At 41.7% G+C, this 16,196-nt stretch overlaps 2 protein-coding genes across 3 annotated transcripts; both read right to left on the reverse strand.

Moving 5' to 3' along the window:
• Positions 1-4: 4 nt before the first annotated feature.
• On the reverse strand, positions 5-7,011 carry LOC117428912 (alkaline ceramidase 1-like). 2 transcript variants are annotated; one of them, XM_034912037.2, is made up of 7 exons: positions 6,706-7,011; positions 6,224-6,396; positions 4,694-4,808; positions 3,547-3,685; positions 2,635-2,772; positions 2,007-2,144; positions 6-1,382 (listed from the first exon to the last, which is right to left on the reverse strand). In XM_034912037.2, the coding sequence occupies exons 2-7, from the start codon at positions 6,314-6,316 to the stop codon at positions 1,205-1,207; spliced, it is 801 nt and encodes a 266-aa protein (XP_034767928.2). In that variant the 5' UTR covers positions 6,317-6,396; positions 6,706-7,011; the 3' UTR covers positions 6-1,204. The 2 variants fall into 2 exon arrangements, with proteins under 2 accessions (XP_058869938.1, XP_034767928.2); XM_059013955.1 differs by lacking the exons at positions 6,224-6,396; positions 6,706-7,011 and adding an exon at positions 5,237-5,802 and having other exon boundaries at positions 5-1,382.
• A 1,148-nt stretch (positions 7,012-8,159) lies between these two features.
• LOC117401329 (acidic leucine-rich nuclear phosphoprotein 32 family member B-like) lies at positions 8,160-15,155 on the reverse strand. Its single transcript, XM_034001924.3, has 7 exons — positions 14,940-15,155; positions 13,068-13,217; positions 11,928-12,050; positions 10,749-10,932; positions 9,350-9,477; positions 9,028-9,085; positions 8,160-8,848 (listed from the first exon to the last, which is right to left on the reverse strand). Exons 1-7 carry the CDS (start codon positions 14,991-14,993, stop codon positions 8,772-8,774), a joined length of 774 nt encoding a protein of 257 aa, XP_033857815.3. The 5' UTR covers positions 14,994-15,155; the 3' UTR covers positions 8,160-8,771.
• Positions 15,156-16,196: the final 1,041 nt, after the last annotated feature.

The raw sequence follows: 16,196 nt of genomic DNA on the forward strand, positions 1-16,196 counted from the left end.
ACACAGCTTTGTATTAAAAATGTTTTTTTTTTATTTCAGATGTTACAACAGTGGACACAGTGAGAAGTCAGTTGTGTTTTCTTGGTGTCTCGGTATTTAAAAATACAGAAATACATTCACTGTGGTGACATTTTGTACACAGGCCTTATCAATGAATACTTTAGCTTTTGTGACATTGAGACACAGAATAAAATGCAGTGCAGTTTTCATCATATTGGCATCAGTGCTTTCTTCCAGCTTGAACATGTCATTAATAACCTCCTATTGCTGTAAGCGGTGATAGAAGCATGCACAGGGCTGATGCAAGCATGTGTTCAAAGGCAAGGTTGAAAATGTATATGCAAACAAACTGGACAGTGAACAAGGTCCTGGCTAATTTACATCATTTTCTGAGTATCGCCCCTCCCTAGTGTTTTCACACCAGCACACACATGGGCACTCCATTACAATACTGTGTGCAGCCGAGCCAGGACCACTGTGTAATACTCAATGTTTCTGTAGAGAAGGTAAAACTGCTGTTCCTACCCAAATACAATAAAACACTATGACTGCATAACATATAGCACAGGCTTCCAGGGTTTAGCAGTGGTAAGTGTCCTGAGGTTCTCTGTTATTGTGACATTTTCCACCGATAAATAACATAGAAAAAGAGATCAGCTCCCACCAACACACATCACAGTTCTGTTCTTAAAAAATAATACATGTAAATGATGAAACGACATCTAATAATAATAATAATAATAATAATAATAATAATAATAATAATAATAATAATAATAATAATAATAGTAATAATTAGTGGTATTAAAAATGAAACGCACACACGCATTGCTGTGCCAGTACAAAGTGAGAGCCTGAAACATTGATCGGTATTTCAATCACAATGAGAATCTAAAGCTCTCTGATATTTATCTGTACAAATCTGTTTTTTTTTTTCTTCTCACTAATAATAAATCAGCGCATTAAAATATTTACAAATTGATTGTTGCTAAGTGTTGTCTATTTCCAAATCCACAGGTGCAACCAGAAAAATACTTCTGCATTAAAAGCTTTCTTATTATGACAACTATCAGTCAAGTCACAAAAGCCAAACAGAATTAAAGCGGTGTGCCGCTCCCTTTAGATGAGGTTGGTTTTGCCCGACTCTTCTGTATCAGGCAGGGCGTGTGTGAGTGTGTGTGTGCCCCCCCCCCAGCAGGGAAGATCAGCACTGCTTCCGCTGTGTGGACCCCTCCCTCACAGACAGGTAGGGCATTCCCAGGTTCCAGCGGTTCTCTGGCCAGTAACGCAGCTCAGGCTTGGCCTCTGGGATCTCGGACTGGGCATCGAAGTACGCAAAGAGGGCACAGCCGTGAGCAGAGGCCACCGAGATGAGAACGTGCCTGCCGAGAGAAGCAGAGACTGGTTAGACAGGGACAGACGGAGAGCTGGAGGGCTGCAAACACAGGGACGATGCTTGTCTTCTTTCAGCGCTAACTGTAGGAATACTAAAAAAGTGCATCCCATGAAAAGCGCTTCTACTAAATGTTGAAATGACTTCTAACACATACAAGTACAGGGATGGAAATAAGACTCCCAGGCTGTGTGGTCCAGTGGTTAAAGAAAAAGGCTTGTAACCAGGAGGTCCCCGGTTCAAATCCCACCTCAGCCATTGACTCATTGTGTGACCCTGAGCAAGTCACTTAACCTCCTTGTGCTCCGTCTTTCGGGTGAGACGTAATTGTAAGTGACTCTGCAGCTGATGCATAGTTCACACACCCTAGTCTCTGTAAGTCGCCTTGGATAAAGGCGTCTGCTAAATAAACAAATAATAATAATAATAATAATAATAATAATAGCAGTGTCACCCATTCCAGGTTTTACAAGGAGCTTGATTACAGTGTACAGGTAACAGGTGTGTCTTATTAAACACATAGTAAAACCAGGATAGAAATAACACCCCACTGTAATTCGCTTGTGTTGTAGGTGCTATTCTATATAGTTTCAGTGCTGGCAGTCCCCCTCACCAGAAGCTGTGCAGGTAGCAGAAGTGGATTCTCTTCCAGAAGCTGCACAGCAGGCGGTCACTCAGCCAGCAGGAGATGGCTAAAGCCCACCAGGCCACAGTGACCAGGGCGAGCCTGTGGATCCGCGGGTCACTGCAGCTGGACACAGAGAGAGCAGGGAGAAAGAAAAAGACATCTTAGAAACTTGTCCAACTTGAAGACGTTTCAATATCTCATCAGCCTCTCGCGTGACGTGTGGTGAAAAATCACTGTCCTGACACATTTCTTTTTATTAAAATGTTCCAGTAAAATATTCAGTCAATTTTTGTGTAATAGATTAAGTACAAAGCTTAATTAGTAATACATTAACATACATTTTGATGCATATAATTTGATGACTTTCTGATTTTAAGAACAGAGAATTATCACTTGTTTGTTGTGTGTGTGATTAATATCCCCATTATACACAACTGGTGTTATTAGATCAACTGGTAAAAAAAAGATTAAAACAGATTAATAAAATTAACACACAAATTAAATGTAAAACAATAAAAGATTTATTTTAGTATAGTAAAGTATTTCCCTAGGAAAAAAAAAGAGTGAATTTCATTGGGCGATTAGATACTGCTCCGAACAGGAAGTGACATACCTCCTGAGCTCGAGCTGCAGGATGTAGAGAATGTGCAGAGAAACGCAGTTGAGTGCGTAAGCGTTGATGGTGGGCTTGGCAAAGGAGGACAGAGTGCTGATGGTGGCTGCCAAAAACATCAGGCATGCAAACTGACTCCTGCAATACAGAGAGGAGAGAATACTGGCTGAGTCACATGGTGCTTCCCAGCCAATAGGAAATCAGAGAAAATCACGGGCACGGTTCCTAATATAGCGCAAGGCTGCTGCTAGAATATTTATGAAATACTTATTTATGCAGGCAAATAAAACATTAGCATAAGTGTGTTTAAGATCTAGGTGTTAGTAGCATTAAAATGACTTCTTTATTTGGAACTTCTTTTGTTGTAAAAATGAAAGTGTGACATACAGATGTGTGGACAGACAGCCCTGCATTCAAGGGAAGATTTTGGCGAAGGAGCAGCTGTGTGTGTGCGTGTGTAAACTTACAATGTGAAACCACCCCACGTTGAAATCGTATGCCTCAGACAACAGGGTTTGTCACCTGGACGGTGATGTTACCCCACATTCTGAAACGTGAAGCTGGACTCATTTTGGTTTTGGGTCTGTGCCTGCTGCATATTTCATAAAACTGCACTGCAGTGACAGAAAGCAGCTCTGAGTGCGGACTGTCACACAATGGCAGCTGTAATGGAAGAGCCCCGACACAAAGGGGGGGGGGGCTGCCCTGACATGTGCATCAGTGCAGGGCCGGCCCAAGAGCCCACGAGGCAGGATTCTGCATTACTGAAACAGATCCTCTCACAGCGACCACACACGCTCAAGCAAGACTATGAATGTCTTCACCAGTACTGCAAAACAGACATTAAATGCACATTGCTCGGAATTATCATCTAAGTATTTAAGGCGGCGTTTGTTGTGTTGTGGTTCTTACCTGCTCCTAATGAATGCTGGGAAGAGTCGCCGTGGAAACCACAGTGTGTAGCCAATGGCTAGGACCCAAAGGATGGAGAGCTCGTCCAGCATCTGACCCATGTAGCTGAGAGTCATGTGATAGTATGCGGAGAACACACCTGTGAAGGAAGGACGCAGCACTAGCTGAACACTCCAAATACTCAGGCATTCTTTGTGGACACCTAAAGCCTTCCAATGCACTAGCCACACTGCATGCTGGCCGCGGACCAGACCCTTTTCAATGGATTATAAGAAAGTCCTTTGTGTTTAATGAGCTGTACATGAACATTAAACATTGTATGGGCAGATCTTGTGTTTCTTGTTTTTCCCACATACACTAATTATGTTGGGGCTGGTGACTGCATCTCCAGTTCCAGTTCGATGGGATTGGCCACACGCCCAATCCTGTATTTGTTTTTCAAGACACCGTTCTTAAAGGAGTGTTGACCAATTATTTTAAATCCATTTTCTTACTTCTCATTAGCTTTATTAACATTGTTACAGCAGAGAATCTTTTGGTTTTTCACTTGTTTTCTGGTACCATTGCTGTAGGTCACATGGTCTAATTGCAGCTATATCATTGGTCTGATAGCAGCCAGACCATTGGCGTGAGTTTGAGCTTCAACACAGGAAGTGATGGGGTACCAGGAAGCAACAGCAGCTGTTTATCTAAAGTGTTATTTTACAAATATCTGCTTGTTTCAAATTCAGGAATAAAATACACAAGGAAAGGGGAGCCAGTGACAATGGAGCTTGTGCTACTAAGAGGTAAGAAAATGAAAGCCTGGGTAAGGGCTCCTTTAACTGGGTGTTGGGTGATTCTGCAAGGAAAAGCTTCAAAGTCTAGTAGACCAACGTCAAGTGCATATACAATTCGGCCAATGCCTTCATCATTGTGGTAATACAACGCCTTTAGAACAATATTGACTTACCGGTGTAACAACTGTCCTGGCATGCCCGCATTACAGGGGTAAAAACTACAAGCAGCTAACGGCTGGTTTCACAGACCAGCACAGATCTTGATCACCTAACGCTATGTTAGGTGAGGTACTCCAAGATTAGTCCTAACCGAGGTGTGTGGAGCCAGTCAAGTCGCAGACCAGAGGGACCCCCTGTTCCTGGCTTACCTACGACCATCATCATGAGCCAGACGAGGTGCACTGCCCTGGTCCTCTCCCGGGCGTAGGGGTGCAGCAGGTACATCATGATCGGGGAGAAGATGAAGAAGCTCACGTTGCTGACCTGCGGAGGACAAACGGTGCAAAAACACTCAAAACAACTGGCTGAATTCTGCTGAATTTTCAACGTGACTCCTTTTTAAAGCTGCAATCAAACAGTGGGCTTGACACAAAACATTAAGGACTGTTTTAAGGAATGTTAAGAACTGTTAGTAAAGCTAGTAAGAGGTGAGAAATCGATGCACAGGAATTGAACATGTAGCGCGATGGCAGGATAAATGAACTTCCCCTGGTCAAAATTGAAAATGAAAAACTAAAAAGAAAATATCTAAGGCTTGGTTATTGTCTATTTTAAAAATGAATTATAAATTACTGTGTCTGTAATGCTGTGGATGTTTAAAAAGACTCACTGCCCCAATGTTAAACAGAGGCTGGACTCAAGAGCGGGAAAGCTTTGAGTTCACCAGTGTGTACCTTTCTAATGGTGCCTACCTGCCTATGTTTATGCAAACACTGCAGTTCTCTGCACATAGTCAGGACACCCACATTGTTGGCTGTACCACCAAACAGAAAGGTCTTTCTTCTGATATGTTTGCAAGCAGGTCATCTGTTGTTTATCAAGGAACGGGTGCACCAAGGCAACTGACAGAATAAACAGGCCAATAGCACCTGCCACCCACCTGCCATGAATCTGTGAGACAAAAACAGATCAGGCTCTAGATAAAGCCACATTTCACAGGGATAGAACTGAAAGTGATTTCAAATCAGATCTATTTCCTTCAGCAAAGCGATCGAGAACATTTGGAGGTGAGTGTGTCTGTCAGCCCCAGTTAGGGTTAACTCTCAAGCACAGTTTTGGCAGGGCAATTTCTTGAACCCTATAGAGTTCACACAAACTGTTTAGAAAAATTCTACAAAGGAAATAGAGCAATCGTGGCTGAAGGGGATATTTTATACTGTGTGGGAAATATTGGAAGCTGGTGAATTACATTATTACACTCCGATTAATAAACACTGGCATTTAACATACAGCTGATTTCTACTCTGAACTTTTCAAATAAAGATTTACATGGAAGTAAGTTGCAGTGCAGTATTAAACTTATTACTTTATATTATGATTTATTTCTTAGCAAACTTACCCAGGACGACTAACAGTAAAAACTTACTTAAGAATTACAATACAATTAAGAACAAGATACAAAATACAATGACTTCAGCCCTTACAATGTGTTGCACATGTCACTGATAAAGTTATTTATATTACAATTACAAAGTGTTGTGCATGTCATTGATAAATTGATTACTTTATATGACATGTCATTGTTTAAGTTTTATATTATTATTATAAAGTGTTGTGCATGTCATTGGTGAACTAAGCCCACTCCACTAATTCACTTCATGTATGCAGAGTCGTTTCTAATAGATATTGAAAAGGTTTGAATACTGGTTTGCAGTTCTTATAAAGCCTCGATCGCTCACCGTGTTGTAGAACTCGGCCACAGTGTCGTAGTGCTGGTAATTATCTTCACACCAGTCCACCTCGGAGCTCTGATAGGCAAAGACCCCAGCCATCTCGCCAGCGCTGCCCAGGACTGAAGAGGAAACGACTCCTTCTTCAAACACACACGCGGACCCACAGGGGGAATCACGGGCTACATACACACAACAATGCGGGGAGATTCTGACGTCGTGTTTCCAAAAAAGTGTTGAAGACTTGCTACGTTTTATTAACTGTGATTCAAAGCACTACTAGACCTCAAAATGTGAAGTACTTACGTGCTTATGTACAGATGCACATACATAGACAGTAGTTTAACACTAAATGACTAGATAGCGATGATTGTAATATGTAACACAGGGTTAATAATAACGTGTTTCTAGGATAAAAGTTCAATATTTTACGGCTTACAGAAAATAAAGCAACTTACATAGAAGAGCCGGGTGTTGTAGCTTGTACTTACCATGCAAACGGTGCAGCAAGCACACAATGAAAAATGAATTAACGTACAGACCGGTTTCACTGAAACTGGAAACTCTAATCTCCCTCTGTGACAAACAAATAAACTGTGTCTCCAGGAAGAAACTGTCACTCCCCTGTTTTGTTTTTTAAATGCAGTGTCCACCCAATTATTTCTCCTTTTATACCGGTATGCACGTTGTTCTGTTTATGCATACCTGTATAGAACAGAAATTCAATGACACGCTTGACAAACCGATGCAGGCATTCCGTGTATTATACTGAGGGCTCCTGATTTTCAGTGTTTTGCCCATATTTATATACTCTAAGAATTCCATTTAATTGTTTAAAAAAAACAAAAAACGTAAATTAAATTTTATAACGCGTTTCTCATTTGTGATTGAGATACGCGAATGGCTTAAGAGTTGAATTTTTAAAGGAGAGTAGAAAGGTAGGTATGACCTAAACCGGTAATATTCAAGCTATTATTTTTCGCTGCCTGTACAGAATTGAAGCGGAGGTGTAAGCGCGCGTGTGTGAGGCACGGTAAGGGTCTCCACTTCAATCTGAACTTGTTCTGTAAAAGAACGCCCGTCTCCAGAGTGGGCGTGGCCAGCCCTCCTCCCTGCAGGTAATCAAACTCGCTGTTGTGATCAGTTACCAGCAAACTCATTATTGAAATCCAAATGCTTGAGCTTGCCAAAGAGGATACAGAACATACCTGATGAATAATCAGATGCGAATGTTTCCTTTAAACAGAACTAGCCCGTCAAACACGTTTCTTTTTATTGTTTTAATTCAGTTTCTTTACAAAACTAGAAACATGAAACCCTTAAGATCACGAATATACTGGGTTTCAAAAAAAAAAAAACAAAAAAAAAAACTTCACTTCATGACAGCTGAGAAAGCCCCTAGTGTCTGCATTTTCTACAACCAAATAAAAGCTGGAGATTAAAGTTTATATAAATACACCACGTTCAAAAACTGATTTGATCTGGACCAATTCCATTTTAATGAAGGCTTAACTGAGCATGGATTATAACCAAAAGTTTTGCACCACCCTATAGAATTAACTAATTTTGCTTCCTAAAGTCAAATGAAACCTGCTGAATGTTACGGTAACATATTGAATTAAACACCGCTGTGTAGTTTTCCATATGGTTAAAAATCGACAAATTGAAAAATTTCACAATCCAACATGAACTGCTATACTATTATGGCTTCCAGTAGACTTTTGCAATATAAATTGTAGTTTCTTTGATTACATGTTTAATAAAACATTATTCATACATATATATTTAATGTCTCAATCCTAAAATTCTAGGTGATGCTTGGCTTCTGGCCATAGCTGCACACAAGAGACTAGTCACGGCACCAACACCCTCTCTCTCCCAATCAGATCGCTTGTTCAAGTAAGATTTCATTCCAGTCTGTTTTAAAACAGCAAACTAAAAAAGGTGCAGCCATTTCTTTTATTATTTTTACAAACCTTTACAAGTCAGTTAAAAACAATGCATTCCTCTTCAAGAAAAGGGGGGGTGGAAAATTACAGCACTGAACTCAAACTGCCACAAAAAAAACCTAATTGCATTCAAAAGTATGTACATACATTTACAAAATAACCAGTTTAAAACTAATTTGGAAAAAACGACGCTTAAAGAAAAAAAAAAAAGCAGCCTTTTGTTCAATGCACAACAGATGCAACTTTAAAACAAACAAAAACAAGCATGCACAGATTGGCTAAAACCTGGCTCAGTTTGAATGGGATCGATTCATTTTTCAGAGATGCCTGCTAAAAGCGCACTATCCCCCCCCCTCCCCACCAGCTATCCAATTAATTTAATGTGACCAGGGTTTCGAAAGATGGATGCTAGACCAGCACCCATCAGGGTATTACAACAGATTAGCTAGTCCCTGGTCAGCCCTCCCAATCCCACCCCAGACACGCTGACCGGGAACCAGTCACCCTTGCCCATTCACTCCCAGTTACAGTCAGCCTTGTGCATAGTTGGTTAAAACAGTCCAGGAGGTCAGTGTCTGTACAGCTCTTCAGCTTTCTTCTAGCTGAGCTTATTCATCATCCTCTTCCTCTTCCTCCTCTCCATCATCTTCTACATCCCTCTTCCTCTTCTGTCCTGGAGCAGCATCTATAATGAAGACATTAGTGGTTGTTGCAGGACTTGGAAATTACAAGGTTTTTAAAGGAGGCAAGGATGAAATACAGAAATAAAATCTAACAAACTTAACTATTTAAATATGTAGCAAAGCTTGGATACAGAATGACCACACTTCCGCTAAATATTAATAAAAAACAAAGACTACTAACCATCCACTACTTCATCCTCGCTGTCGTCGTCATCTTCATCTTCGTCATCATCGTCCTCCTGGAAGGAAAGCAGAGCCAGCATCTGAAGTCAGATTGCACAATGCAGACAAACTTGGGCTGCTTTAAACCCACGCAACACCAGGCACTTTAATGCAACTTGTTGGAGGGACATTCAAGCAAGTAGCTCAAAGCAAGGCTGTTCAGATATTGTAGTTTGAACCAGTCACCTGGTGAAAAAGTTACCTCCCACAAGTTCCCTCATGTCGGCTGGAGTTAATTAGCTCATGGATATAAAAAAAGGTACCCTGCCCCCTGCGCTTACCTCTTCCTCAGCCCCCTCGTCATCATCATCCTCATCATCTAGCCCCTCGTCCACAACTCCATCCTCATCGCAATCCTCCTCCTCCTCTTCGTCATCCTCATCCTCCTCCTCTCCTTCCTCATCCTCATCTACAAACACACATGCAATATACAGGTCACATGTCAATAGAAACCACATCACCTTTACAGAATGCATGCCGATAGCAACTGTAGAAAAACTACGACATGTATGGTACAGATGATCATGAACGTATTTAGCACAAACTGCTGCTATAAATCCGGTTAGGACAAAGTGTGCCATCTAATGGATATACACTGCTTTATCCCCTACAGAAGGTGGAATATGATTCACATACCACACACTATAGTTAGGGTGTTAGCAATGTTAAAGAACCAGGTAGGACACTGAAGCCACAAGACTGCAGTAGTAGAAGCACAATCTGTGCAGACTAGGGAGAGAAGGGAAGAGAAATGTAGTCCTGGAGGGGTTAAAGAACTACATCCCCCAGAATGTCACGGGGCAGAGCCAGGATAAGATACACCTGGCTCCAATATTTAATGAATGCCACCTGCCTGCGATTAGCAAAGGGCAGAAATGTTTGTTCAGGGCAGTCTGTGTGAAGGCAAGAGGTGTGGTTCATAGAAAAAGGTAGTGTGTAAACTTTTTTTGTGTGTGCTTGTAAAGTTTAAATATACATATGGCTTAGCCATCCAATTAGTTAGAACCGGAAAGAAAGATTAGCATGGGAGTTAGGCTTGGTTTTGATATTTTATTCCTGTACATAATTGCACGAAATGTGCTTAAATTCAATTTCTGGGTCTGCTAAAAAAAAAAAAAAAAAAAAAAGGGCAGAGAACCTAAAAATAAGTGAAATTTCACAAATCTTAAAATCTGAGTTTGCACTATTCATATAACTAGGGGTTCCAGGATAGAACAAGAACAGAAACTTGCTGAAATTCTTGCCCGACTTGTTAGAAAGGTTATCCAACCAGTTATGAGTTGCCAGGTAGAGGCAACTCTGGCACTTTCACTTTACGCCCCTAGTTCCAAACATGCTTAAAACACAAAAAAAAAAAAACTCAACTCCCCCCCCACCCCCTCCAGAGCCAGCACTACCTGCCCCAGCTGGAACACAGCCAGGGAACCAAGGAATGGAAAAAACAGGATAGCTGATCTGTGGGACTTAAACTCCATGTATTTGAGCTCTTGCATGTACACCAGGGATCCTCAGGCTTTGGCCACAGACACTTGTGTTTCTCATAAGGTATGATCATTTCTTACATTCAAATGCAGGATTCCTCAACTGATAAAAAGCAGAGACTACAGGACAGCAGCGTCTTCAGTTCCTGCGTTAGAGAAATCAGATTGCCATCACAGGCACAGAACCCCGGTCTCTCACCTTCGTCGTCCAGGTCATCGTCCAGCCCCTCTGGGTCGGAGTCCGGAGCCTCCTGGTCGTCTGCGTCGAAGCCGTCCAGGTAGGTGAGCTGAGGAAGCAGCTCCAGCACGCTCTCCCGGTAATCCATCAGCATCGTCACCTCACAGTTAAACAGGTCAACGCTGTTCAGGCTGGGCAGCTTCTTCTACAGAGGAGTGGAGTGGAGGGTCAGTTTCATACACACCCCCTTTCAAAGGACAAAACACCACCACATGGGTTTAATTGTCCTGTAGACAGGACTGTGTCCAAGAATAGTGAATGGGTGCCCAGCCCCTTTGGGGCTAACGTTTGGTCTCTTACCCAGAGTTAGACAATGACGCTATGTGAAGTATGAGCTTGTGTGGACCCGAGCTGGGCACAGGGCAAAAACAAACCCTCTACACTTCTATAAATATTGTCGCAACTGTTAAGTTAACTGCATGCAACTCTGCTTTACTGTGTTCACCTAAAGAATGTTGCTCTGAAGTCTTGTAGCGAGTTTTCTACAGCTAGCCAGGGACATTCAGGAAACCAAATCACACATTTACTGTAGTCATGAGTGCCCATCTTTCATTGTTAGCTGCCTTGTGCAAGTACAACGCACGCTACAGGGCTCCGTGGCATGTCAAACTGCATAGAAAACACCTAAACTGAAATCGACAGCCCACAATGAACACTGGAAGCGACCACTGGTTAGTCTATGCGTGTCTTACCCTACCCATTTAATACCAGTTAACATTAAGCAATCCATTCCCAAATACACACAATCACTGTGCACTTCATGCAAAACAAGTGAATTTGAGTTCAGCTGGAAATCGCTTGTATTAATGTACAATTCTTTATATGCTTTTATCAAGACATTTTAGTTTTACTGCAGCAAGTATTTGTATGTAGTGCTTGCTGAGCAAAGAGCCAGGGAATAGCCAACACATTTAGGAAATACATTTCAGGAAAACCTCAACAGGTTTGTCTGGAGCCGCGGTTCCAAAGGTCGAGCGCTGTTCTGAAGGTACAGCGTGGTTCTGGATGCGGTTCCAGCTTTTTGCAGAACCGTCCATCACTACTGGTTCTGTTCTACAAAGTTTTAGAAACTCGAAGCTATGGGCAAAAGATGCAGCAGCAGGCAGACGAGACGCTACAGCAGACTGGGCATGGACCTACCAGCGGGTCGAGGGTGCTGAGGTCCTTGATTTTGTTGCCACTCAGGTTGAGATGCGTCAGGCTGGGACACTTCTCAGCCAGAGCCTCCAGGCCCCCAGATATCCTGTTATCACTCAGCTCCAGCTGCAATGCACACAAACACACAGTCAATTACCACTTCAATGTGATCGCTCTTTAAATGTACTTCAACAGATTAGCCAAAAATGTAAATAAAAATGGGTTGATTCAGCACTAAATACAATTAGTATTTACAGCTTTACATACAATATTAAAGTAGTTTGTAATGCATCAAGATAGACCACAGATGAAGCTGTAAAACCCACTAAGATCTTTACAAAAATATATATGCCCTTTTAGTCTTTACATGAGTGGTGGGGGGGGGGGGAAATAATTGTAGGTGAACAAAGTAGAAGGGGAATCTACATTTAAAGTTAAAGTTACTTAATTCCCTGCGAGAACAGATTTATAGCAAGCATCTGTTCAGATATGAATACCCATTCTAAGCAGTTCTAGAGGCAACAAGTAAAACAGCACCCACTAGTGTTCCAGGGGAGAAGTACAAATTAATCCGATAACTATTGCTTCATATACAACCAGAAGTGGCGGCTCCACCCTCCCTCTAAACGAATTAATGTTTTAAAAAAAACGTCATGTGAAAACTTAAACAGGGATATATCGGGAGACAAGGGCAAACAGCTTGCAAGTCCAGTTTGCGGAAAAATTGAGCGAGACTGCTACACAACAGAATGCAGACAGACATGGGGCTGGTGTTAACCACAAAACAGCACTGAAATAACAATGGGAGTGTCTATTGAGACAACATGACTCATAGGCAGAATACCACCCCCCACCTCCATTTGAAAGAATTGCCCACAATCAGATACACCATGAATTTAGTCCCCTTTCCACATAATGGCCACTTAATAAAGCTTTCTATAGGGCATAATATTAGGCCTTACTTGTACCCATTTACAAAGGCTGTAAACTGCACAGGTTTACAAGCAGCGGGAAAGTCAGCCAGGCACATGCCTGGAATGTACAGAGCCCCGTCCGCCCCCACACACGGAGTATCAGGCTGGGGTTACTAAACCAGGCCGGGCAGGAACCCCTCCAGGGAGGCTGAAGCAGGCGCACTCTCACCTTTCTCAGCTTGTTGAGTTTGGGCAGGTTGGATACAGACAGGAGGTTCACGTTGATCATGCTGAGGAACTCCAGGTTTTCAAAGTCAGCAGTGAGTCCGGTGATCTTCCCATCGTCCGAGCGGCAGTTATCCAACACCAGCTCCTTCACCTGGGGGCCAGGAGAAGGAAAAAAAAAAAAAACAGGGGTCTGGTGTCAGATACTGGCAACTGTTCGGTTTCTGATAAATAGTTTTCCAAGTTGTTGGCAAAATTACATCAATTACTGGGTCAGAACCAAGGCCTAAATTGTTTACAAATGTACTGCCATGCGATACGTTTGCATTAAAAATAAACAATTTCTCCAACCTACAAGAAATTTGCAGACAAAGAAATAAGCTTTTGGGGAATTTTTATTTTTTAAACTCCAAGTTAAATCATCAAATCACCTAAATGTTTCTACACGGTTCCAGGGCTGGTAGACCCACACTAACCGGTTCCCTTCCTTCTGCTGGTCACGTGTCTACCCGCCAGGGTTCCATGTGGTGTGTATATTTAATATAATGATCAGACAGCAATTCATATTTAAAACTAAACTCAGTACAGTCTTCCTGCCAAGGACCAATCCGCTTCTTCCTGGGCCCCGCCAAAATAACCACTTATTTCAGGAGACAGAAATCGCCCTTAAATTTCGCAACTGTTTTAAATTAATAAAAACCAAAGCAAACTTTTACAAGATTTTCAAAAACACCACAAGTGCTTGCCGCTTATGATTTACAAGATACACCCGAAAAAAAGCCTGTACATTTCAGAAGAGGGGGTCTTGTTACTGCAGCAATTCGGGTAGAGTACACGGAGTACAGCAGTTTCCGCCCTACACACCATTTCACTCTTTCGCCATTATTAATGACGCCGTGGAATCCGATTAACAAATTAAACATCACAATGCGGTCCTGGTAACTTAAGCGAGGCAAACATTATCGGAGATAACAGAAAATAAACTACGGCTCTGACTACACGTTCCCCAGACACGCCATTTATCGAACTTACTACTTTCTCTTAAATGGAATTATAAAAGTGCTCTTAACCGAAATCGCTCTCATACGGAAAATGTACCGTTTTATTTTCTCTTATTTGAATTTGCTCCTATTTACCAAGAACTATTGACTCTTGTAACTGCTCTTATCTGTAATGTGGTATTTTGCGATTGATATTTTGTAACTATAAATCGCCCTGGATAAGGGCGTCTGCTAAGAAATAACCGGTGATAATCATGAAGCCACACGGACACGCTCAGCACCCTGCTCGACAGCACGTTGCGTTTAGAAAGGGTCCCATTTTAATGGACCCAAGGAGTTTACATTGCCCATGAAGTTAACAAAAAGCGTGTTTAAATATGAATACGGTCCGTTTTCAAAAGGACAGCGTGCACCGCGCCTATCGCTTGAAATGGCCATTTATTGTGTAGTGCATGCAAAACCAGCGACACCATTACCCTAAGCTTAGGGCATTTCTACGGGGCCACGTTTGAAACGACACACGTGTGATCCGACATCAAAATAAACGCGTTAACCAAACAAACACCCGAGGATGCATTATTTAGAAAACTTTAAATAACATGTTAGCGCGCTGCATAAGGAAGTCGAAGCGAATGAATGAATTTCTTTGCCACCATGTGCTATGTTACACAAGCTGCACCGTAAAAATAATTTAAAAAAACAAACTTCTGATTTGTTAAACTATAAATTGGATGCGTTTTCCAAACGCCCACCACTCAAGCACGCAGATAAACGTACACCCCGCCGTGTAAATAACTTTTAAACCACAAAAACTAAATAAAAACACGGCTTTATTTCCACCCTAGATTCGATTTTCACATCATTGCGAGACTTACTTCCGCGGGCTTCCTGTTTCTCAGCTCCAAATTGATTCTCTTTTTCATTTCCATTTTCTTAAAGTTTTCTTTCGGCTTTGCAGTGCCACGAAATGGGGTGGAAAAAAAAGAGAAGCCTTTTTAAAAAATGATTAAAATCGCCCAAAACAAATCTGCCTAGTTTGTTTTTATAGAGAACTTCAGGCGCCAACCACCACAAAGAGTTCTAGCGAGCTCAACCCTGCCCCCACGAGGTTATATGGAGCGTTGCAACCAATCAGATTTAAAGGGACAGTAACACCTTTTTAATTCTGGGCAGGTCTAGACACTACTGAGTGTCAAGCAAGTCTGCCAAGGACCTCGATGTAGGGTTAAAATGGGAAACAATCAGTTTTAATTTCATTGAACAGTTCACGTTTTATAAAACCGAAGCAACCAAAGATAAAAAATGAACTACGTTTCCGCTGGAACCTACACAATAAAAAAATAAAAATAAAATAAATGGTCAAACCGTTTAAAATAATGACTTTGTTGGTTTTATTTTGGTCATTAATTTTACTGACTGAGTAATGTGCAGAAATACGTGTAAAAAAAATAATGTACAGTGAAAAGTATACGGTCTCCAAAATGCTTAATTCTGCCCCCTAGTGGACCCACCGCACACAGAACATATCTTGTCATTAAAGACACCTAAAATACCCCCTTCAGTCACTGCGGGTATATTTTTACCATGTTAAGTTTCCCATCTATGTATCGATTTCATAATGCGTAATGGGGTTTTTTTTTCAAAATGTTCATACAAACTGTTTTAAAATTTCTTGAAAAAAAAAAAAAGAAAAAATCGTGACCAAAGGGGGTGTAGGTACAGAGTGGCGGTGTCTGAGATGTAAAGTTGCAGGTATTTCATTGGGGATGAGGATTTACTACTTGACCACACACCCCAGAAACAAAACATAAAAACAAAACAACAAAAAAAAACAAATGTTGCTTTGTTCAGAAATCTCCGCGGGCATTTAAATAACCTCCCACCCCAAACCCGCCTGCCGCGCCGCCCAGACGGGTCGGGCCAGTAAGTGCAGCGGATTGGCTGGGAGAGGACAACATGTTTGTTTGAGCGCCCCCATGGAAATGTCTGCAGTCCTGCCTCCCATGTTAGTTTTAACCACGAAACGCTGCCCTTACTTTTAATTTACAAACGAGCAACAACAGCAAAGTTACTACTACAGATGATTATATTAATTATTGTCACGGAGCTGTTTTTGTTTTTCAGAATGAGAT

The sequence above is a fragment of the Acipenser ruthenus genome, chromosome 47 (assembly GCF_902713425.1).
Source record: "Acipenser ruthenus chromosome 47, fAciRut3.2 maternal haplotype, whole genome shotgun sequence".
NCBI classification, from domain to species: domain Eukaryota; kingdom Metazoa; phylum Chordata; class Actinopteri; order Acipenseriformes; family Acipenseridae; genus Acipenser; species Acipenser ruthenus.

Coding starts and splice junctions, on each gene's coding strand:
- LOC117428912 (XM_034912037.2), bottom strand. CDS start 6,316: ATGGCTGGGGTCTTTGCCTATCAGAGCTCCGAGGTGGACTGGTGTGAA. Junction 3,686..4,693: donor GCTCATGATGATGGTCGTAG/GTAAGCCAGGAA, acceptor CTTCCTTCACAG/GTGTGTTCTCCGCATACTAT. Junction 1,383..2,006: donor TGCTACCTGCACAGCTTCTG/GTGAGGGGGACT, acceptor TTCTCTCGGCAG/GCACGTTCTCATCTCGGTGG.
- LOC117401329 (XM_034001924.3), bottom strand. CDS start 14,993: ATGGAAATGAAAAAGAGAATCAATTTGGAGCTGAGAAACAGGAAGCCC. Junction 10,933..11,927: donor TCAGCACCCTCGACCCGCTG/GTAGGTCCATGC, acceptor ACTCCTCTGTAG/AAGAAGCTGCCCAGCCTGAA. Junction 8,849..9,027: donor CGAGGATGAAGTAGTGGATG/GTTAGTAGTCTT, acceptor TCTTCATTATAG/ATGCTGCTCCAGGACAGAAG.